The sequence below is a fragment of the Chiloscyllium plagiosum genome, chromosome 19 (assembly GCF_004010195.1).
Source record: "Chiloscyllium plagiosum isolate BGI_BamShark_2017 chromosome 19, ASM401019v2, whole genome shotgun sequence".
Taxonomy (NCBI): domain Eukaryota; kingdom Metazoa; phylum Chordata; class Chondrichthyes; order Orectolobiformes; family Hemiscylliidae; genus Chiloscyllium; species Chiloscyllium plagiosum.
The window spans coordinates 21,530,325-21,553,536 of NC_057728.1; the positions used below are offsets into that span (position 1 = coordinate 21,530,325).

General features: G+C 39.1%; 1 protein-coding gene across 15 annotated transcripts in view; it reads left to right on the forward strand.

The window, feature by feature from the left end:
* Positions 1-23,212, forward strand: part of wnk1b (WNK lysine deficient protein kinase 1b) — a 153,239-nt gene that overhangs the window by 115,011 nt on the left and 15,016 nt on the right. For all 15 annotated transcript variants that reach the window (XM_043709287.1, XM_043709289.1, XM_043709293.1 and 12 more), the window contains 6 exons: positions 6,501-6,596; positions 11,643-11,715; positions 12,208-12,368; positions 14,001-14,692; positions 16,299-16,501; positions 16,587-16,781. In XM_043709287.1, coding sequence (XP_043565222.1) covers positions 6,501-6,596; positions 11,643-11,715; positions 12,208-12,368; positions 14,001-14,692; positions 16,299-16,501; positions 16,587-16,781 — 1,420 coding nt within the window. The remainder of the gene's footprint in view (positions 1-6,500; positions 6,597-11,642; positions 11,716-12,207; positions 12,369-14,000; positions 14,693-16,298; positions 16,502-16,586; positions 16,782-23,212) is intronic.

A 23,212-nucleotide genomic window follows, 5' to 3' on the forward strand; every position in this document is an offset into this window, starting at 1 on the left:
TATAGCATCTAGCTCATTTCTTTTTGCTGTAGGGTTGACTTAAGCACTTAACGGTAAGGTTTTGGGGAGTGTTGCCGAGCAAAGAGACCTTGGATTGCAGGTTCATGGTTCCTTTTAAAGTGGAGTCTCAGTAGTGAGGAACACTTTAGGTATGCATGCCTTTATTGGTCAGTGCATTGAGTATTGGAGTTGTGAGGTCATGTTGTGCTGTACAGGTCATCGGTTAGGCCACTTTTGGAATACTGCGTTCAGTTCTGGTCTCCCTGCTTTGGAAGGATGTTGTAAAACTTAAAAGGGTTCAGAAAAGATTTACAAGGATGTTGCTCAGGTTGGAGAGGCTGGGGTTATTTTCCCTGGAGTGTTAGAGACTGAGAGGTGACCTTATAGAAGTTTATAAACTCATGAGGGGCATGTTTAGGGTGACTAAGGTCTTTTCCCCAGGAAAGGAAGTCCAAAACTAGAGAGCATAGGCAACGTTTTTCATGCAGAGAATGGTGTGTGTATGTAATGAGCTGCCAGAGGAAGTGGTGGATGCTGGTGCAACTACAACATTTAAAAGGCACCTGGATGGGTATATGAATAGGAAAGGTTTAGAGGGATTTGAGCTAAATGCTGGAAAATTGAACTAGATTAATTTAGGGTGTCTGGTTAGTATGGATGAGTTGGTCTGAAGGATCTGCTTCCTTGCTGTACATCTGTGACTCTGTGATTGTTTAGCATCGATCCTATCTTGGATGAGTCCCTTCCTTCAGTTTAATGGTTGGAAGTACAAAATTGTGTTCTTTTCCCCGCCATAAACTTTGCTCAATTGTTCCAGTCTCTGTTGATTTTAAGCAGACTTCATATAATGTTGGGATTGTTTTAAAACCAGGATTAGTTTCTGATCCTCAAAATACCACTTGTTTTCACTTATACAAATTTCCCAACTTAACCCTTACCTCTAGCAAATGTTGCGTTTTCATTTGGTGAAGCACCATAAATTGTCAACGTGCACAAAACTATGCAACACTGGATGCATAAAGCATCTTTTTTTCTTCCTTCGGCTTTTCTCTTTGTGAACTACATTGTTTCCGCATCCTTTTCTTTATTAAATTTGAAGTGCTCACTCTTGAATTCATCTTTCATGTTCCTGCCCACATGATCCCTGAAATCTTCCAAATGTATCGTCCACTGTAGCAATTCTGATCATGTAATATTTGGATACTAGAGGCAAGTGTGCAAATAATCACACTCTTGGGCAATTCTTTGGTCTATGTTAATGGAATTATTTTTAATTTCTAAAAGGAACATATGTTTGACCAAAGCCCTAGGCCCCAATCTGTTTTCCTTGCACTGACCTGTGTCTCTCAAATTGACTGAAATAATTCATACAATTATTATGCGTTGCAAGTGGGGACTCCAGTATGTTTCCTATATGTCGAGGGCGTCATCAACTGAAAGGACTGGGCTTTGGAGCTGGACCAACAGCAAGTATCACTGCACTGCATCCATGAGACTATGTGGAGACTATGATGCTGGAATTGGTCACACTGCATCCCAAGGGTTTGCAAGCATAGAAGGACAGTAGAGAAGGGCCAGAGAAGTCATGCTGGAGTCCTCTCGCTTTCCAACCAGTATTCCATTATGAATACCGGTGAAGGTGACGGTTCTGCAGTTTAATGCCCTAGCCAAATGCATGTCTTAGCTGTACAGTGAGGGGGGATGCTTTTTTAGGAAAACAATAGTAACAGGAGAATTCTACAATTTAGTGAACTAGACAGGTGTTTTTGCAACTGTGGCAGACTTGATTTCTGGTTGGCATGTTGTCTCCATGATGCCTCAATCAAGTGTGTCACTATGCAGTTGTAGAGTGTTCTGGGGGGCAATACATCCAGAGATTGTGGTCCACAATTGATACCAACACCACAGAGTCCTTGCAGACAGATTTTAGGAAGCTAACAGAGAAAAACATGCCTGCAAAGGTATTGACTGCTGGATTACTTCAATAGTCAGAATGGGTGGGTGGAGGGGTTGAAGAGGAGGAGGAGGAGGAGAAGAAGATGGGGAGGGAATGGCAGTGACTGGGAATTCAATTACCCTCACTGCAGGGCCTTCCACACTTCAACTCAGCTGTTGCCACCAAACACACCGAGAGAGAATGGCAGTCAGGCATTATTATTCTGATCTCTGACCTTTTTGTTGCCTGTATTAGGTGCCATTTTGAATGCCAGACACTGCAAAGTCGCATGGCAAACATGGCCAAGGAAAACTCCTACTGATCACCACCTCTTCTCCGTCACTGTAAAAGACCAACAGTATATTTCCAATCCAGGCCCTTCTTTGGAAAAGTTCACCTTATCAATAAAATGAAATATCTTTGAAACCATTGTGTGCATATGTGCCTGGGTATATTCTGAATTTTAAAAAAAAATCACCCAAACTATTTTATCATTGACATAGAGACCGAATCTTGTCCACATTCCACTGTTTGAGAAATTGTGTTCTGGAACATGCAATTTTAAAAGTTAGGTGCTTGTTTTGACTGATGCAGACTTGATAAGCCAAAAAGACTACTACTCTGCTGTAGACCTCCTCTATCTATGACTTTTTGACTCTTTGATAACTTCTTGGTCCTGGTCCCTAGAACCACAAATGGGAACATTGAGTGACTTTTTAAAAAAATATTCATCCATAGGATGACGGCATCACTGGCTAATCCAGCATTTGTTCCCAATCCCAAGTTGCCCAGGGGCAATTCAGAGTCAACACATTCTGAGAGTCTGCAGTCACATGTAGGCCAGAGCAGATAAGGATGGCACTTTCCTTTCCTAAAGGGTGTTAGTGAACTAGATGGGTTTTTCTGACAATTAATGGTTTTCATGGTCATCATCAGACCTTTTAATTCCAGATTTTTATTGAATTCTAATTCCATTATCTGCCATGGCAGAATTCAACGTCTCCTTCCTATTGGAAAGATGTTGTGAAACTGGAAAGGGTTCAGAAAAGATTTACACGGATGTTGCCAGGGTTGGAGGATTTGAGCTATAGGGAGAGGCTAAACAGGCTGGGTCTGTTTTCCCTGGACCTTCCGAGGTTGAGAGGTGCCCTTTATAGAGGTTTACAAAATTGAGAGGCACGGATCAGGTAAATAGGCAAAGTTTTTTCCCTGGGGTCGGGGAGTCCAGAACTAGAGGGCATAGGTTTAGGGCGAGAGGGGAAAGATATAAAAGAGACCTAAGGGGCAACTATTTCACACAGAGGGTGGTACGTGTAAGGAATTAGCTGCCAGAGGAAGTGGTGGAGGCTGGTACAATTGCAACATTTAAGAGGCATTTGGATGGGTATATGAATAGGAAGGGTTTAGAGAGATATGGGGCTGGGTGCTGGCAGGTGGGACTAGATTGGGTTGGGATATCTGGTCGGCATGGACGGGTTGGACCGAAGGGTCTGTTTCCATGCTGTACATCTCTATGACTTTATAACATTACTTGGGTTCTGGATTAACGCTCCAGCGACAATATCACTAGGCCATTGCCTCCCCAACTGATACCCAATGATGTCAGTAGTTTGGCCTTTTGGAGATGATCAGTGGGCTAGAATGTGCATGTGCATGTTTGGTTTGAAGTTGATATCAGGAGCTAATGTTAAATGAGGTAGAGTTAAATTGTGCAGGGATGGGAATTGGAATGTAGCATTGGAAAGGAGAAACAAGGTGCCACCAGAGTATGAAAACGAATATTACCATTGAGTTAGACTAATTTGGGTTTACATCGTGTGGTAACATTGGTGAACAGCAGGTGCCAAATTCCACGAGGCATTATGATGTGGCAATAACACCGACTTAACATAATTTGTAACAGTTGTTTAAAAGCTATGATATGCAGTGCTCAGGAAAGGTAGGGTGGCACTTGATTTAACAAGTATGTTGGAGGGAAAATGGATGTCTTACAGTTCTTATTGATACGTTTTTGATAGATAAGAGAGTCAAGGTTTATGAGGTACAGGAAGGAAAGTGGAATTGAAACCCCAGCCTAATCAGTCATAATCATCTTGAATGGTGGAGTAGCCCCACAGGGCCAAATGGCTTCCTCTTACTCTGAAGTGCTTGGTTTCTGTGTTCCACTTAAGAACCGAATTTATAGAAGTACATAATACACTATGGGTATATTATGTACTTCACCAACTAGTGCAAATTTTAAGGAAAGTTAGAGCGGTGCAAGAACTGTAGAATAATATGGATTTTAATTATCCCAATAAAGGCTCTGAGTTCAAACTGTCTCTCACTCTGTGGTCTGATGAATCTCAAGTTTCCTCGTTTACCAATTTATTCAAGCATATGGAAGCAGGATTGCAAAATTCTACTATGGCATGCAAATTCCCACAATCAGTTACACTTGATTACAATTATACTTTTTCAGTCAGCCTAGGTCTTTTATATTCATCTAATTACTGATTGACAGTTTAGATTGCGCAGTTAGTTTGTTACACAGACAACATTCTGACAATATCACTTGAATTTGTTTCACTGACTCTGCAGAAAAAGCTACTGGGTGCACTAGGTTCTCGTAGCATGATTTATACTATTTTTCAACTTCTGCCCTTTCAATAGTTTAGCTGTTCGAGAGGAAGAAGATTTACTGAAGTATTTTGTTGGCTAATAAATCTCTGACCTACTGAGGCAGGAGACTTTGGCTCTTGTTCTGAAGAATGAGGCTTTCAAATAGATTTAAGGGAGCATTTAGGGTATAGTGGTGATAGTTTATAACATTTACATTATCAAATGAAATGCTACATTTTTGTTTTTGAAAAAGAATTTAAGGGATTATCTAGGCCTATTACTTGAACTTTGGTTTGAAATAAATAGTGATTTGAACAAATAAGGATTCATTGACAGTAAGTTAGCATGAGTGTGAAGGAAAATTGTTTAATTTGTTTGATTTTTTTTGATATTGTGGAGCTTTTTGAACAGAAGGTTGATAAGGGTATTGTGGTTGATGTGTACTTGAACCCCCCAAACGTGTTTAATAACGTGTTACATGACAGTCATGTCTACAAAGTTGAAGTCCATAGAATGAAAGGGACAGTGGCGGCATGGGTCAAAAATTGGCTAAGTGACAGGAAATAGAGCAGTAGTGAGCAGAGTTTTGGATTGAAGAAGGTATTCAGTAGTCGTCTCTCAGTTGAACGAGCACCACTTTACTTAATATATATTAATGACTAAAATTGGTTGCCCAAGGTACAATTTCAAAAGTTGTGGATGTCACAAAACTTGGAAGTATTATGAAGTGTGAAGGTAATAGATGTAGATTCCCTGGATAGGAAGACAGGTGTAGACAGGCTGGTGAAGTGGGTTACTGCATGGCAGTGATAATTTAATGCAGCATAGTGTGATGAGATGCATATTGGTAGGAAGAATGAGGAGAGGCATGTAAGTTAATAGCTATAGTTCTAAAAGGAGTATGAAACAGAAACACTTGTTAGAAGTGTCAGGCAGATTGAGAAGGTGGTTAATAATTCATACAAGATACTAGGTTTTCTACATTGAGGTATAGAACACAAAAGCAGGGTGGTTATGATGAACCTTTTGTACTGTGTTGGTTTATATGCAACTGGAGTATTGCATTTAGTTCTGGACTTCACACTTCTGGAAAGATGTGAAGGCAAGTGCAGGAAATGTTTGAGAATGGTACCAGGGATGAGAACTTCACTTCATGTCTAGATTGGAGAAGCTGAATGACAAATGAAGCAAAACATTTTTTAAATGAGTGATGGTAAGGATCTGGACTTCATTACCTTTGTCTGGAGTGGCGACTGATTGAATTGTGGCTTTCAAAAGGGAATTGAACAAACTCCTGTATGGCTATGGCAAAAGAGTGGGGGATTTGGATGAGCTACTATGTTCTCGAGGTGCAGTGGCACAGACTTGATTGGCTAAAAGGCCTTTTTCTGTGCTGTAATCATTTTATAATTCAATAGTTGGCTCAAATGTTTGAATGAAATGTGTTCGATAAGACATTGGAAATGTGAGCCAGTTGCATCTGTTTTAGATTTTTCATGCTATTTGTTAAAAGTTTTTGTCCAAGACCATAAATTACTGACCAAGTGGGCAAATAGGCCAATAGATAAGCTGCTTCATTGGTTTCTGATGGCAGTGAGCCTCCTGCTCAGAACTTCGTAGCAAGTCCAAGGAAATACCTCTTCTAAGTCTAATCCCAACCTTTGTAGAGGATGCCAAGTCAATGGTTTTGAACTTAAAATATAATTAAGGCATGAATCAATATTGACTATGTTTTGTTTCTGCATTAAAACTAAGAATTCAGTGTATTTGAGTTGCTATATTGGAGAATTTTATCAATGAACCCTGCCATAAGTTTGATTCAAAACTAGGGGACGTTGAAACTCTAGCTGCAATAACATTTTAGCTGAAATATCAATGAGTATTAGAAATGAACTTTTCTTTTGTTTTGGTGCAGCATGAATTTGTGGATAACTAACTTATTAAAACTTCTATCGTCCTTCAGTCACAACAACCGTTAGACACTTTAGATGCCCAATTAAGACGTGCCCTGAGTCCAGAGACTGTGACAAATGCACCAGTTCCTGTCACATCGGTACAGGTGAGTTTTAATGTATTAAAGTACCACGTTTTCAAGTTTTCTAAAGTTTTCAAGTTTATGATTTTGATTAAGGGAGTTTACTTAGTTTGAAGATAAATTTGGGGTATTGTTTTAAACGTGAAAGGGCAGTGGTGTCAAACTTTTTTTGTCATCCGTTTCCAAAACTGCAAACAGTCAAATAAGTTGGAAAAATTAGTCATAGAGATGTACAGCATGGAAACAGACCCTTCGGTCCAACCCGTCCATGCCGACCAGATATCCCAACCCAATCTAGTCCCACCTGCCAGCACACGGCCTGTATTCCTCCAAACCCTTCCTATTCATATACCCATCCAAATGCCTCTTAAATGTTGCAATTGTACCAGCCTCCACCACTTCCTCTGGCAGCTCATTCCATACACGTACCACCCTCTGTGAAAAAGTTGCCCCTTAGGTCTCTTTTATATCTTTCCCCCCTCGCCCTAAACCTATGTCCTCTAGTTCTGGACTCCCCTGACCCCAGGGAAAAGACTTTGCCTATTTACCCTATCCATGCCCCTCATAATTTTGTAAACCTCTAAGGTCACCCCTCAACCTTCGACCCTCCAGGGAAAACACCCCCAGCATGTTCAGCCTCTCCCTATAGTTAAAATCCTCCAACCCTGGCAACATCCTTGTAAATCTTTTCTGAACCCTTTCATGTTTCACAACATCTTTCCGATATGAAGGAGATCAGAATTCAACGCAATATTCCAACAGTGGCCTAATCAATGTCCTGTACAGCCACAACATGACCTCCCAACTCCAGTACTCAATACTCTGACCAATAAAGGAAAGCATACCAAACACCGCCTTCACTGTCCTATCTACCTGCGACTCCACTTTCAAGGAGCTATGAACCTACATTCTAAGATCTCTGTTCAGCAACACTCCTAGGACCTTACCATTAAGTGTATAAGTCCTGCTAAGACTTGCTTTCCCAAAATGCAGTACCTCGCATTTATCTAACTTAAACTCCATCTGCCTCTTCTCAGCCCATTGGCCCACCTTGTCAAGCTCCTGTTGTAATCTGAGGTAACCCTCTTCGCTGTCCACTACACCTCCAATTTAGGTGTCATCTGCAAACTTACTAACTGTACCTCTTATGCTCACATCCAAATCATTTATGTAAATGACTAAAAGTAGAGGACCCAGTACCGATCCTTCTGGGACTCCACTGGTCACAGGCCTACAGTCTGAGTAACAACCCTGCACCACCACCCTCTGTCTTCTACCTTTTTGAGCCAGTTCTGTATCCAAATGGCTAGTTCTCCCTGTATTCCATGAGAACTAACCTTGCTAATCAGTCTCCCATGGGGAGCCTTGTCGAACGCTTTACTGAAGTCCATATAGATCACATCTACTTCTCTGCCCTCATCAATCTTCACTCAATCAAGTTTGTGAGACATGATTTCCCACGCGCAAAGCCATGTTGACTATCCCTAATCAGTCCTTGTCTTTCCAAATACATGTACATCCTGTCCCTCAGGATTCTCTCCAGCAACTTGCCCACCACTGACGTCAGGCTAACTGATCTATAGTTCCCTGGCTTATCCTTACCACCCTTGTTAAACAGTGGCACCACGTTAGCCAGCCTCCAGTCTTCTGGCACCTCTACTTTGACTATCGATGATACAAATATCTCAGCAAGAGACACAGCAATCACTTCTTTCGCTTCCCACAGAGTTCGAGGGTACACCTGATCAGGTCCTGGGGATTTATTCCCCTTTACCCGTTGCAAGACATTCACCACTTCCTCTTCTGTAATATGGACATTTTGCAAGATGTCACCATCTATTTCCCTACAGTCTATATCTTCCATATCCTTTTTCACAGTAAATACTGATGCAAAATAATCATTTAGTATCTCCCCCATTTTCTGCGGCTCCACACAAAGGCTTCCTTGCTGATCTTTGAGGGGCCCTATTTTCTCCCTAGTTATCCTTTTGTCCTTAATGTATTTGTAAAAACTCTTTGGATTATCCTTAAATCTATTTGTCAAAGCTATCTCATGTCCCGTTTTTTGCCATCCTGATTTCCCCCTTAAGTATACTCCTACTTCTTTTATATCCTTCTAAGGATTCACTCGATCTCTGCTGTCTATACCTTACACATGCTTCCTTTTTCTTAAGCAAAGCCTCAATTTCTTTAGTTATCCAGCATTCCCGATACCTACCAGCCTTTCCTTTCACCCTAACAGGAATATACTTTCTCTGGATTCTCGTTATCTCATTTCTGAAGGCTTCCCATTTTCCAGCTGTCCTTTTACCTGCGAACATCTGCCCCCAATTAGCTTTTGAAAGTTCTTGCCTAATACCGTCAAAATTGGCCTTTCTCCAATTTAGATCTGGTCTATCCTTTTCCATCATTATTTTAATTCTAATAGAATTATGGTCGCTGGCCCCAAAATAGTCCCCCACTGACACCTCAGTCACCTGCCATGCCTTATTTCCCAAGAGTACGTCATGTTTTGCATCTTCTGGAGTAGGTACATTCACATACTGAATCAGAAAATTGTCTTGTACACACTGAACAAATTCCTTTCTATCTAAACCCTTAATACTATGGCAGTTTCAATCTATTTTTGGAAAGTTAAAATCCCCTACCATAACCACCCTATTATTCTTACAGATAGCTGAGATCTCCCCTTACAAGTTTGTTTCTCTAATTTCCCTCTGACTATTAGGGGGTCTATAATACAATCCCAATGAAGTGATCATCCCTTTCTTATTTCTGAGTTCCACCCAAATAACTTCCCTGGATGTATTTCCGTGAATAACCTCCCTCAGCACAGCTGTAATGCTATCCCTTATCCACAAATGCCACTCCCCCTCCTCTTTCGCCTCCCTTTCTATCCTTCCTGTAGCATTTTTATCCTGGAACATTAAGCTGCCAGTCCTGCCCATCCCTGAGCCATGTTTCTGTAATTGCTATGATATCCCAGTCCCATGTTCCTAACCATGTCCTGAGTTCATCTGCCTTCCCTGTTATTCCCCTTGCATTGAAATAAATGCAGTTTAATTTATTAGTCCTACCTTGTGCCTGCTGGCCCTGACTGTTTGACTCACTTCTGTACTCAACTGTACCAGTCTCCGATTGATCTCTTTCCTCACTATCTCCCTGGGTCCTACACCCCCCACCTTACTAGTTTAAATCCTCACGAGCAGCTCTAGCAACTTTCCCTGCCAGTATATTCGTCCCCTTTCAATTTAGGTGCAATCAGTCACTTCTACCCCAGAAGCGTTTTCAATGATCCAAAAATGTGAATCCTTCTCCCATACACCAGCTCCTCAGCCATGCATTCATCTGCTCTATCCTCCTATTCCTTCCCTCACTTGCTCGTAGCACCGGGAGTAATCCATTCTTAACTTTTTGCTTTCCTATGTTGTTGGTTCTAATGTGGACATTGACCTCTTGCTGGCCCCTCTCCCCCTTATGAATATTCTGCAACCTCTCTGAGACATCTTTGATCTTGGCACCAGGGAAGGAACACACCATTCTGCTTTTTCGCTGCTGGCCGCAGAAACGTCTGTCTGTACCTCTGACTAGAGAATCCCCTAACACAATTGATCTCTCTGACCCCTACGTACCCCTCGTTGCTTTAGAGCCAGTCTCAATACCAGAAACTTGGCTGTTCGTGCTACGTTCCCCTGAGAATCCACCACCCCCCTACATTTTCCAAAACAGCATACCTGTTTGCAATGGGTATTTCCACAAAAGAGTTGTGCACTATCTGCCTTCCTCTTTTACCTTTCCTGGAATTAACCATGTGACTGTATCTGAGACCCCCCCCCCCTTTCCTATAATTGCCATCCATCACATACTGTCGCTGTTGCAAATTCCTCATTGCTTCTAACTGTCTCTCCAACCAATCCATTCGATCTGATAAGATTCGCAGCCAACAGCTTTTATGGCAGATATAATCCGCAGTAACCCTTAAAAACTTTCTTTAAACTCCCACAATAAGTACGTATCACTCTGAAAGTCCATTTTTGCTCCTTGTTGAAAATGTTCTCGTTAATGTCCAGTCAACTTTTTTTAATTTGAGAATATGTTCTGGGATGCAAGCATCATGGCAAAGTCTCCATTTATTTCCCATCTCTAATTGTTCTTAAGTGGGACTGATACTGGATTGTACTGTGTACATGGAAAAGATGTATGGCCAGGTTTTGTTTGCCATTGGAGTAATTTTGGCAGGCTCATGTTGGTCTGTGCTGAATATTGAACTGCTTCACAGATGACTGATACTGTGAAAATCTAAAGTGGTATAGAGTGAAGAGAAATTTCATACCAGTTATGCATTGTGTTATGCTTGCATGTGATAGAAATAAAATCCGGATGGATATTGTAATTTCTGATTTTCGTGCTGAAGTTAGAAAAGTGAGCATAACTGTCTTCAGTAGATCAGCATAGGGGGCTTCCAAATGTGGTCTACCCAGATTCGCAAGCCGCTGACAGCTCGCACTGGTCTCAGTCGACAACCGGACTGCTCCGGACCCACCGGTGTCCCGTCCCCATTCCGATCCTGCCTTAGCCTGCTCTACCTCAGAGAACGCCAAGAGGGAAGAAATAAAAAGAAGAAAATGGAAAATAAACAGAAGGAGTGGAGGAGCTCTTCAGTTCTGAGAAATTAAAGGCTTTTCTGAAACACACTCCATTTGGCAACTTAAACTAAAAACCTTCTGCAATGTCAAAAAAATGTTCTTAACTGAGATCAAGATTCTTCTAAATAAAGTTAAATTCTCCTGGTCTGTTTCTTTGTCTTAAATAGTCGAAACATTTTATTAAAAAATGATACAGGTATCCTGCACAGCACGTAACTGAATCATGTACTTTTTTAGATGTGATGTATTTGGGTCACTTTTCAAAATGACATCTTGTTCTGAAGAAAACATTATGATCACAGAACTGAAATCAAAATCTAAATGCCTCTATTTTAAAACCCAAATTCCCAATTGGATGACTGTGTATGTTATACATCTTTAATGCATATTCAAATGAACTTGTACTTTTTTTCTTTTATCAAAGGGTATGATTCCAATAAGTGGGTCAGTTGTACCTCCTGGACAGAGCTATACAACACCTGGTCTGCCTGGTGAAGGTAAAGAATTTATTGAAGTGAGCATGTACTGTATCACTCCTTTCAGGGCAAATACGTTTTTTCATTGTTTATTGCTGCTCATAGAAAATATAATACTTTGCTTAAATATTATCAAACTTTGAGTGATAAACATGGATTTTACAATGCTGCTGAGTGAAAACTGTCTAATGCAGGAGTAGTGTATATTTGGTGTTCATATTTTTAAAAACAAACATGAAAATTTGAAGCAAACTGACTCAGATACTTTTCCTGTTGGCCACTTGTGACTGTCAAATTTACTTGATTGGTGTGCTGACAATTCAAAACCTTAAGCATCTTGATTAATAGCTGTCAGCCATATAAGGCTTTTGTAAAAGTAAGCAGTTCAATTTTAAAGTCTTAAAGTGAGCAGTCATACTTTGAATATACTTAGCCATATGATCGGCAGCTAGCTTTAGGAAGTGCTAATTTATAAATATATTTCCTTTTTTCCCCTCTCTCTTCCCATTCCAGTTCATGTTCCACAGCTGGGTGACAGTAATATGGCTTCCTCAGAAGATAAATTGGGGTGTCCTGTGCTAGTGTCGCAATCTCATGAGGAAGGTGCCATAGAGTCAAACATAGCTGTAATTACTGCAACTGGAAGTGGAGTTGTTAAAATGGGTCGTTTTCAGGTAATACTTAATTCTTAAAAACCAGAGGTGATGAAGGAAAAAGACATTTCATTATTAGTGGTTTTGATTAACTCCAGGTATCCCAGAGAGCTTTATATGTAAGGAAATATTTTTGAAATGCAATTGCTTTTTTTTTGACCATTGATATCAATTTGACTGCAAACTTCTGGCTTGCTGGTTTGTGATTTCAGCTTGATTCATGGACAGTGTTGAATGGCTACAGCATTTTTTTTTAAAAAATGCATAGACATATTTGCCAAATGTCTTGACAAAATCTATTTTTATTTTTGTCTGCCAGTTCCATTTGGGGAATTACATGCAAGTTTTAATAGTTAAGAAAATTTTTTAAAAGTTTGTTAAGCTTCAAAACTCTGGAATCTAATCATTATCTTTCTGATGGGTTTGCACTGAACAGGTGAAAATGATTATTTGTTACTTTTGTAATCTGCAAGAGTGCAGTTAAATATTATAAAATAGAATGTATTTTGAAACCCTATGCACTCCTTCATCTGACTCCATTCGAGTAGAAATTATTGAAACGATTGAAACTTCACTTCGAACACTATTGATCTCGGTGTAAACCACCTTGGAAAGTTACAGCTTTCGAATGATTTGTAACTTGAGTTTTACTGTTGTACTGAGCTTACAAAAGTGCTGTAAAACCCCTCTTGCCCTGAAAAATTTTATATATATGTTTAATGTTAAATTTCTTCATTATGATTTCTTAAAGCAAATAAATTTTGTTTTGATTGCACCTTTCACAATAACCAGTATCAAAACACTTTTCAGAGGCATAACCTGACGGAACCAAAATTGATTTGATACTTAAGCTTCTACCTTAATCTGTTCCAATTATTTATTTTGCTCTCTTAATATATAGTAAAGAATATCAATGTATCTTTCTTCTGCGTTTACTTACCATACTATCCAATTGTTGTATGCTCTGAAAACCCCTTCACATGTCACCAGATTAAAATTAACATCATGAAAGGGGAAGGATACATCAAAAGTTTGCAAGATCTTTGGAGTAGCTGTATTTGAGGTCAGTGGTGAAATGCTATCACTTTGTCCCTGACTTGAAATATGAACTATTCCTTGCAGAGACCAGCCATGGTATTAAGTTGGAAGAGGTGGAGTTGAAAGCAACATGTTTCAAAAAGAAAGAAGAATAAGACCAAAATAAAGATATTTGGATTTTTGATGGAATGTTGCGTGATATATTTTTAATGTCATTCATCTTGGTGATGTCATTTTTTTGCCCCATATTTTGTTGCCTTGAGATTCAGAGCAGAATATGGGTGTGAACATAAAACCATGTATATTGTTCTTTGTAAAACGTCATATAGTCCACACCTTTAGAGGAATGTGCAGTCAGGTTTGAGTATACAAATATAGTGGCTCAGTTGTCTCTTGACTCAGAAGGTTGTGGGTTCATTGCAGGATTTGAGCAAAACTTCAAAGCTGGCACTCCATTATAGTACTGAGGCATCACTTTTAAAAACTATCCCAGCTGCAAAGCATGCATATTTGACTGTGTGTATATTTTTAATAGATTTAAAATTTCTTCACTCATTTACCAAATCTGGATGAAGATTTGTTTGAAGAAACATTCAGTACCTTCTTTTCTTATAGGTTTCTGTTGCAACAGATGATGTCTTGTATCAAGAAGCAAATGACAAGCGGGAAGACAGTAAGCTGAAACTTATGTCAAATGAATCTTCATTTTCTGGAAGCAGCCCTGAGAGTACAGTGATTAAACCTGAACATGACAGTCACGAAGATGTGGTGGATAGTGTCTCAGTAACTCAAAACAAAAACGGCAAATCTGTGCCATACCAAGAACAGGAGCCAGCTCAGAAGGCAAATATAGGAAGATTCCAGGTCACAACACAACGTGACACTGTTGGCCGCTTTTCAGTAGCGAGGACACAAGATGAAGTTACTTATGAAGCAGGCAAGGGAGTTGTTCCTTATGTTCCTTTGAGCACTGCTCCAATGACAGTAATTTCCTCTGTGGCAGTCGATCTCTTTCGAGCTTCAGATCAAATTTTGCCATCAAAAGAATCAACTGGTTCAGAACAGTATCTACATGTGAATGGACCAGTTTTGCAGGAAACTGGACAGCAACCTTATTCAAAGGAACTGGATCAAACGCAGGTTGATAGTGCAGGGAGTTCAGTTTCCCCTCAATCTCCAGAATCAAAGAGTGCTACCATTGTACAAAACCTTACCAATTCCTTTAATTCCTCCTACATGAGCAGTGATAATGATTCGGAAATTGAAGATGAAGATATGCGAAAAGAACTCCACAGATTGAGGGACAAGTAGGTATCGGGTTACTTTTCTTTTAATCCATTTGGAAACTGTCTGATGTGATCAATACATATGATCCAGTTTCCAACAGTTAGTTTTTTAATATAATAACTAGTGAAATAGTCTTTGAAAAATTTGACTGATACAGCGTGGAATGCATTGCAAACTTGTACTTTTTAGTCTTGTGTGTCTCATTCCATACAAAAAGTGGAACAATTTTAATATAATGCTGGTGTTTTTTTTAACCTTTCCTGAACAAATGACAGTTTAAGAATGATCAATACGACCAGTATTTAGGCAGGACAGCTTGCTACTTGAGAGAGCATCACAGAAGTTCTGTGCTGTTCACCAAGAGAAATATGGCCAGCAATGATGGATAATTCAGAATGATTTTTCTGTCTGTCTTAGAGACTGTGTGGTCAATTATATTGTGTCTACTGCTACTCCACCTAAGATTAGGAAACAGTGCTCACTGCCAGAGCTGATTTGACATCCTCGGGTCATTCTTGTGGTTTTTATTGTAGGATCGGACATCTATCCTGCCGAATGCGCAATTATATGCCAGTATCTTGATGTTAAAACAGTTCCTCACCCTTGTAAACATACTATCCTGATTATTGTGCACATGATTAGTCATGTTTAATTGCTAGAATGCATAGGTATACAGTAGGATGACTTTGAGGGAAAAACTGAGAAATATTTTAAATCCAAATGAACTTGTATGTAAAAATTGACTACTTGTTTTGTTTATAAAGTTAAAGTTAAACATTTCTATTTGATTCCCTTGCTGTGACTACGTCCTCCTCCATCAATGTTAGATTGGGATATTTATATTTAATTCAACTTCCACAGCCTTTGTGAATTAGTATTGGGTGGAGGGGTGAAGTCCAGATTTCCACTAAAATGTTTTGTAATTTAACTTGTAACTGGCCTTGCTTTAATTTTAAAATTGTCTCCTGTGCTCTAGATTTCCTTTACCTGAGCAACTCTCCACTATTTAAAATAGACACTCGCTGGCCAAAAAGTAATGATCATTAGTGATTTGTATTAGTTGTCATTGCTGGTTGTAACTCTGCTACTCCCTGTGATACATCCCAATGAAGTACGTGTGAAAGACTGCTATCCATTTTGGCAGTCTACTTATATTTAACAAAAGTAGCATTAGTCTCAGAAACCTAATTGCCTAATTGGGAGATTGGAATGTTTGGTGAATGAATTGAGATTTTTGATTCTGTCTTCACTGACTTTTACTGAGTCTTTACCTGGTTAAAGCACATTTTTGAACGATGGGACCCACTCCCTTGTTCTCCAGTTTCCTGATGACTATTACTGAGTGAGGTGAGTGATGTAGATCTCGGGGTCCTTTGTAGCTTTTTGAGACAGTAAACAAAGAGGTTCACCCCGGTAATTGTTGCAGTTGGGAATTGTTCCCTAACAATATTTGTTTTAGTGCTGGCTATCATGTATAATGGCTAACTGTCTTCATGCAGACTTGCCCTGCTCTGTTTGGCATCTGTGTTTTCCCTAACAATCCTTTATCAGATTAGCCAAAATAAAGTGTCGCTAACAGTTTATTTTCTCCAAAATAATGCACAATCCTAAATCTATCTATTTCAGACATTTGAAAGAGATCCAGGAGTTGCAGTCACGGCAGAAGCTGGAGATTGAGGAACTTTATATCAAATTGGGTAAAGCACCACCAGCTGTAATAATTCCACCTGCAGCACCCCTGTCTGGACGTCGTAGACGGCCCACTAAAGGGAAAAGCAACAAATCTAGTCGAAGCAGTTCCCAAGGACAAAAGAGTCCTTTACCATCTGGTAGGTGACAGTTAGCATCAGTTGTGATTGCTTTTTTGTGTTGACCTGTTTGCTGCTGATATATGTAGCTGCTTTTCTATTGCAGGATCCTTAACTGCTCAGAGTACTGCTTCAGTTTTAACATCACAGCAGATGCTTTTGCCGCCCCCAAGTACTCAAGAATTCACTGTTTCTGGACAAGGTCAGTTGCTGAAACCATCACCATCCAGTGAAAATTTGTACTCTGCTTACACCAGTGAAGGGGTGATTTCTGGACAAAGTGCTCCTGGAACTGCACAAGGTAAGAATCTTAGTAATAATATGACACATGGTATCTATTTCACAATTTACAATTACACCTCAGTTCTTAGTGTGCAGATGCATGGTTGAAACACGCATAATTGCTTAGGCCCGTATGATTTTTGTGATCATTTGAATTTAAGGGGAAATCCATGCAGCTAGATAGTGGTGAAAGTGCATTGCTGAACTGCACTTACTGAGATGTCTGCCATTACTGCTAAAATTAAGGCAATTGACCTAATAGAAGTACCAATAAACAGGCATGTACATACTTATTGCAGTTGGCATCCTGCAAAGCCCTGTTTCAAAGATGGTGTCACTACCTGTAGTGATCTTGTTGGAAGTTGTGCTGTCATGTAGAGTTCTAATGAATTCAAAGTTTCATCTGTCACCTTTTCTGTGTGACATGAACATTTTGGCTAATTACTTTCTGTACTGTTTGATAAGTACACAACTGTTTGACTACTTCAGTTAGCTTTTCCCAATACAATTGTCCTAATTCTGAGATTTATTAAGTATATGTGTGAAGTTTTGTGAGCCTGTGTGTAGAGATGAGGTCTCTGCTTGTGGGTTTCCTCTGTCCACCTGCGTTACGATGCTTCACTTGTAAAGCTGTCTGTCTATCTCTGAGCATTGGCTTAAATTATGCAGTATGTGATGTACCATGTTTGGTAGTGTTACTCTGCCCTGTGATGCTGATATTGTAATTTGGTACAGCTGTACAGTGTTTTATGAAGGTTGCTGTACACTCAATGATTATTCTGCATGAAATTGCGTTTCATCTTGCATGTGGTCAGTGTCAGAATGTTAAATGGTTATTACTTTTGTTCTTTGAGAACTTCTTTTAGCTGTGCTGTGAAATGGGGTAAAATTGTAGTAGACTTGCCGTTTAATGAAGCAACTGAATCATGGATTGATTTCTGTGTCATGGTCAATCGGATTTTGCAGAAATGTAGATCATGTCTCATTCTGTTCATATAGAATGAAATGTCTGAAAGCTGGTCATTAATTAGCTTGCTCATTTCAGGATTGCAGGAGTGAGTGTTAAAATGAAAAGAAACTAAATTTTGAACATGGATGGAGAAGTAGCAATGTCAGGAGGGACTCAGTTGAGGTGAAAAAATGAAATAAATTTGATGCCCAACTGCAAAAAGTGTTTTATTCTTTAATTACAATCAGCTGGACTAGAAATTAATGATTACAGTACTCCTTTTCAGCCAGGATAGTTCTTTATTCCCTGTTGGAGAAACTGAGATTGCTATCTGAGCAGGTAAGGTTTAAAGGAACTTTTACTAAAAGGTGCCCAAAATTGAGGTTTTGGAAGAAAGAGGAATTGTTTTCACTCAGGAATGTATCACTTATTGAAGGATACAAATGTAAGAAAGAAACAGAAGGGAAATAAGCTGATTTTCTGTTTAGCAAGTTATGATCGAGCATACATTTGTGTAAATGGGTGATGGTCCACAATTGTCATTTTCAAAAAACAGTTGAATATATACTTGAAATGGAGGAAAAGCTGAAAGACTGTGGGGAAGAAATGCGATTAGAACTAAATAGTTTTCTGGTTCTTTGAAAGAGCTGTTTTGTGCCGAATGGTCTCTTTCTGTACTGTAAAATTGTGCACTGCTGATCAAAATAGAGAAAGCAAAGCAATTGTGAATAAACGGCAATAGAATAGGATAATGACAAACTTATTGTATCTATCAGGACTGTAGAAGTTAGAACCAGTAATGTGGTAGAACAGACATTTGTCAAATTTCAGTTTTGTAGTGCAGTTCGCTGGTATTCCACTCTGTCTGTTGGAATGAAATGCTCATAGCATAGTGACAATCAGTTTAGCCAATTACAAGATTTGGAATTTTTTTCAAAGATCCTTTGTTACAATTAGAAGTTGCATGTTTAAAGCAATAACCTGTCACCTTTACCATTTGACCTCATTTGAGGACCAAAGAGTCTTAGCATTTGCTTTGGAATTTGACTTTGTGTGCCCACAGTTTAACCTCATGTGTGTATGCACCTCTCATCTGTTCAGAACACAAGTTGAATATTACAGCAGAGAAATTTTTGTATATCAGTACTTTTAAACTATTTTTCCAAGGATTTGATGTTTGGTGGAAAGGGATACTTTTTAAAAGTTTGGTAAATTGATCTTAAGTAGCTTTTTACTTCACTAAAATGGTTAATATACTGAATGATACTCATGAGACTAAAATGTAATGAGCTTTCCAGGTAATAAGCAAAACACCTCACACATTGTTTTGGAAAGAATCCTTTATTTACAGACCAAGCTGACATATATAGAACATTTCTCTTGTAGTGAAATGTCTCACGGTACTTGCCCAGTGTGTTATAGGAACGTTGGAAATAAATGCAGGAGTAAGCATTGGAACCCTTGTATCTGCTGCACCACTGAATGAGATCATGACTGATCATGATCTACCTCAATCATTTTCTCATTGAGCATATTAACACATTTCTAGATATTAATGACTGAAGTTCCACCACATTCTGAGGTAGGAAATTCCAAAGATTCACTGCTTTGTAAGTAAATAAATACAGTATAACACTATGCCACACAAGAAAATATAGGGATTGTTTTTCTAGTGGCCAAATAGTTGTTTCTGCAACTGACATGAGAGTTGTGCATTGGAACTCTGGAATCCATGATGTAGCAGTCTCTGAGGGAATGCCCTGTAAATCAAAGTTTATGATGGCTAATTCCCCGATTCCTGGGACACTCTGAAAGTATCCATTTAAATCAGAAATTTCAGAGTTCCCCTCCTGTAAGTTAATAACTACTCAGGAAAAGTTAATTACTAAAAACTGAATCTAACTCCTCGTTGATTGAACTGATGCCAGCTTTGCTTGCCCACCCCAGGGCCCAATGCAACCTGTTGCCACTACACGCTGACACTGGACATGACACCAGATTACAATGCAATGCTATTGTTGCATTTCTGTATTATAAACCCTAGGAATTCTGTATTGGGCAGTGTAAGGTGATTTCCACTTTAGAAAGAAGGTTGGAGCCACTGATAACAGTGCTGTCAAGATTTTGAATTTGTTACCCTATCCACAAAGTTAACAGTCATTGCTGTGTTTTTTCTATGAAATTGTACGTTTGTTTGTCCATACATAAAGTTTGTCCAATAGGAAAGATTTTTTAATTCATTCTTTTGATGTGGGCATCACTTGTCAGCATTTATTGCCCATTCTTAATTGCTCTTGAGGTGTTGGTAATGAACTGCCTTCTCCAACTGCTGAAGACATTGAAGTTGTAGTTCAACTCTCAGTGCTGTTAGAGAGGGAATTCCAGGATTGTGAGCCAGCAACAGTGAATGAATAGTGATATAGTTCCAAGTCATAATGTTGCCAGGCTTGGAAGGATATTTGCAGGAGGTAATATTCCCATTCATCTGTCTTTGCTCTTCTAGCCGATAGAGGCTGTAGGTTTGGAAAGTGCTGTTGATCATTTCAGAGTTAATGCAGTGTATTTTGTCGATGGCAAACGCCACTGCTGTGCATTAGTGGTGGAGAGTGAATGTGAAAATGATGGATTGGGTGCCAATTCAGGGGGTTTTTTTTTGACCTGTTTATATTTAGCTGATTGTGTGTTTCTGGAGCTATAGCCATTCTAACAAGTACATAGCGTTCCATTGCACTCATAACTTGTGCCTTGTGGGTAGTGGACAGGTATTGGTGAGGCAAGATATGCATTAGAATTCTCAGCCTGTGACCTCTTTGTAACCACTACATTTATATGGCTAATCTAATTCTGTTTGTGTTCAATGGTTGATAATGGGGGAATTAGGTGGTGGTAATGTCATTGAATAAGCAGGGGCAATGGTTTGATTCTCTCTTGCTCAAAATGGTCATGGCCTGGCACTTGAGTGGTGCAAATGGCACTTGCCACTTGCAGTTCAAGACTAAATATTGTCCAGATCTTGCCTATGAATATGAACTGCTTTAGTATCTGAGGAGTCATGAATGGTGCAGTTTAATTATTTATATTTGAGAATAGAATGACTTCAAAAGGAGGTTTCTTTCATTGTAATATTGGCTCCATGTGATTCTTTTCATTTTCAGTTATTGGGAATTTTCTTGTTTCTTGAACTTGTAGAAAAGTTTCAAGTGATATTTAAAAATATTTGATAATGTAAATCAATGGTCTCTGATCATTTTATGCACAATTTTCAAATTTAACTGCAACCTACTGCCCACCCCAAGAGAAAAGTGTAGAATAAACAGTTTATTTTTAGGGCTATATTAATCTGAAACCAAGAATATATAACTATTCATTTTTTCCTCATCCCAGTGTCAGACCGACTTGGTGAGTAATGATAAACAGACAACATTAAGGGACAGAGAATGGTGATCTAAAAGTAAATCAGAGAAGACTAGAGGATACAAAACAAATAATGTGACAAAACCTAAGGCACTGCTTTTGAATGCATATAATGTTCAAAACAAAATGAACTAATAGTAAAATTTGAAATAAGTAAATATGATCTCGTGGTCAGTACTGATACGTGGATTAATGGATATGTGACATTTAGGAAGGACAGGAAGCTAGGGAAGGGTGGTAAATGGGCTAAATCGAGGAAACCAGGATATAGAAGCAGTCTGGGTAGAAATGATAAAGTTGAGAGGAATGGTGTGATAAGCACATGGTAGGGCAGTGCATCAAGGGAAAAATAATGGGATGTTGTCAAAGGGTATAGTGCTTATCATGAGGGATTTTAATCTACATGCATCCTGAAAAAAATCAGATGGGGGAAAAAGTAATGTAGAGGAGAAATTCATTGTTCAAGACAATTTATTCGACTAATGTGCTGTGACATTAGCCAGAGAGGAGGCTACACTGGATTGGTTGTGACCAGTATGGTAGGATTAATTACTGACTACTACAGTAAAAGTTCTTTTAGGTAGTAGCAACCGTGGCAATTGAGTTTTGCAATCAGTTTAACGGAGAGAAGTGTGGGTCCAAGGTTGCTATTTTGAATTTGAGCAAGAGCAGTTTAGGTTAAGGGATAAGTCAAGAGAGACAGTGGAAAACGTATTCCACAAAGTATAGAGTAGATAGAGTCATACAGACTCTATCATAGAGTCTGCAACAGACCCTTCGGCCCAACTTGTGCGTGCCAACATGTATTCTCAACATTCCAAGAAATCAGAAAAATTCTAAGGGATTGACCCACCACCCATGGTTAACCAAAATAGTCAGAGACATATAATTGTGTAAAGCTAGGTGGCAGGTAAAACTGTTAGACAGAATATTAAAAATAAGGAATTACTAAAAGACTAATAAGGAGGGTAAATTAGAGTAACATGAGAAGTTAGCCAAAAATATAAAAACAAACAGGAGAGGTTGAAAAAAAGAGTTAATGAAATGAGTGTTAATCGTGTAGAAAATGAGTCTGTAGAAATAATAAAGGAAGATAAAGAGATAAGAGATGAATTGAGTAGATATTTTGAGCCAGTCTTCACTCGAGGGTACAAGTAGCAGCTCGGAAATAGCTGGAAATCATGAATTGAGAGGGAAGGAGAAACTCAAAATTACAAATAGCAGGAATGTAGTTGTTGGAACTATGTGTTGAGATGTCCCTGGGGCTTTCTGTACTGTAGAAATTACTTAAAGTTGCTCTTTCCCCTTATGCCCCAAATTCCCTCAGATCTTATTCAAACAGAAATGGTCACCAAAAAGAAGAGACTGTTCACCTCCTTTCTTTCACCAAATTCCAGTTACACTAATGCAACAAAGCAGCACTCCAGTGCAGAGAAGGTAGCATTGAATAAGGTTTCCTTTTTTATGGTCCCAAATTCAAAGGTTTCTGAAACCATACTTGCAATTTGTTTGGCATGCGTAGCTTCGATATTGGATGTGAGGTATGGCAACTATCCCTGTAACAGCATTTTCTTCGTCCTGCACAGACCTTTTAGATAAGCAGATGAATAAAGAAAATGGAAGATTACAGAGAATAGGCAGAGGAATAGGAGTAGCTAAACTACTGTTTTAGCGAGTCCACATGGATGTGTTTGCCTGACTAGCCATCTACATCTCAAGTATTGTAACATGCTGGCTTCACACATCAGTTTCTGGTGTGTTTAGTATTCACTTGTTTGCATTGCCACCATGGAACTGGTCTTGCCCAAAGCTGATAGTCCATCTGAATAAAACTGAAACATAATGCAACAAGATAGTAAAATATGTTAAGGTATGTACTTTTCTGTAGCTGCATGGTTTTTGGAATAGAGGTCACTTAGTGGAATGGCGATCGATGTGTGGGAGGATGGTGAGAAAGATTGTGAGATGCTCATAAAGGAAACATGGGCTAAGACATTGACCAGTTGATTGTGTTCTACACATTAGAAACCACTATAGATATGTATATCCATAATGCATATATTTTAATATATAAACCTTTTTATTGC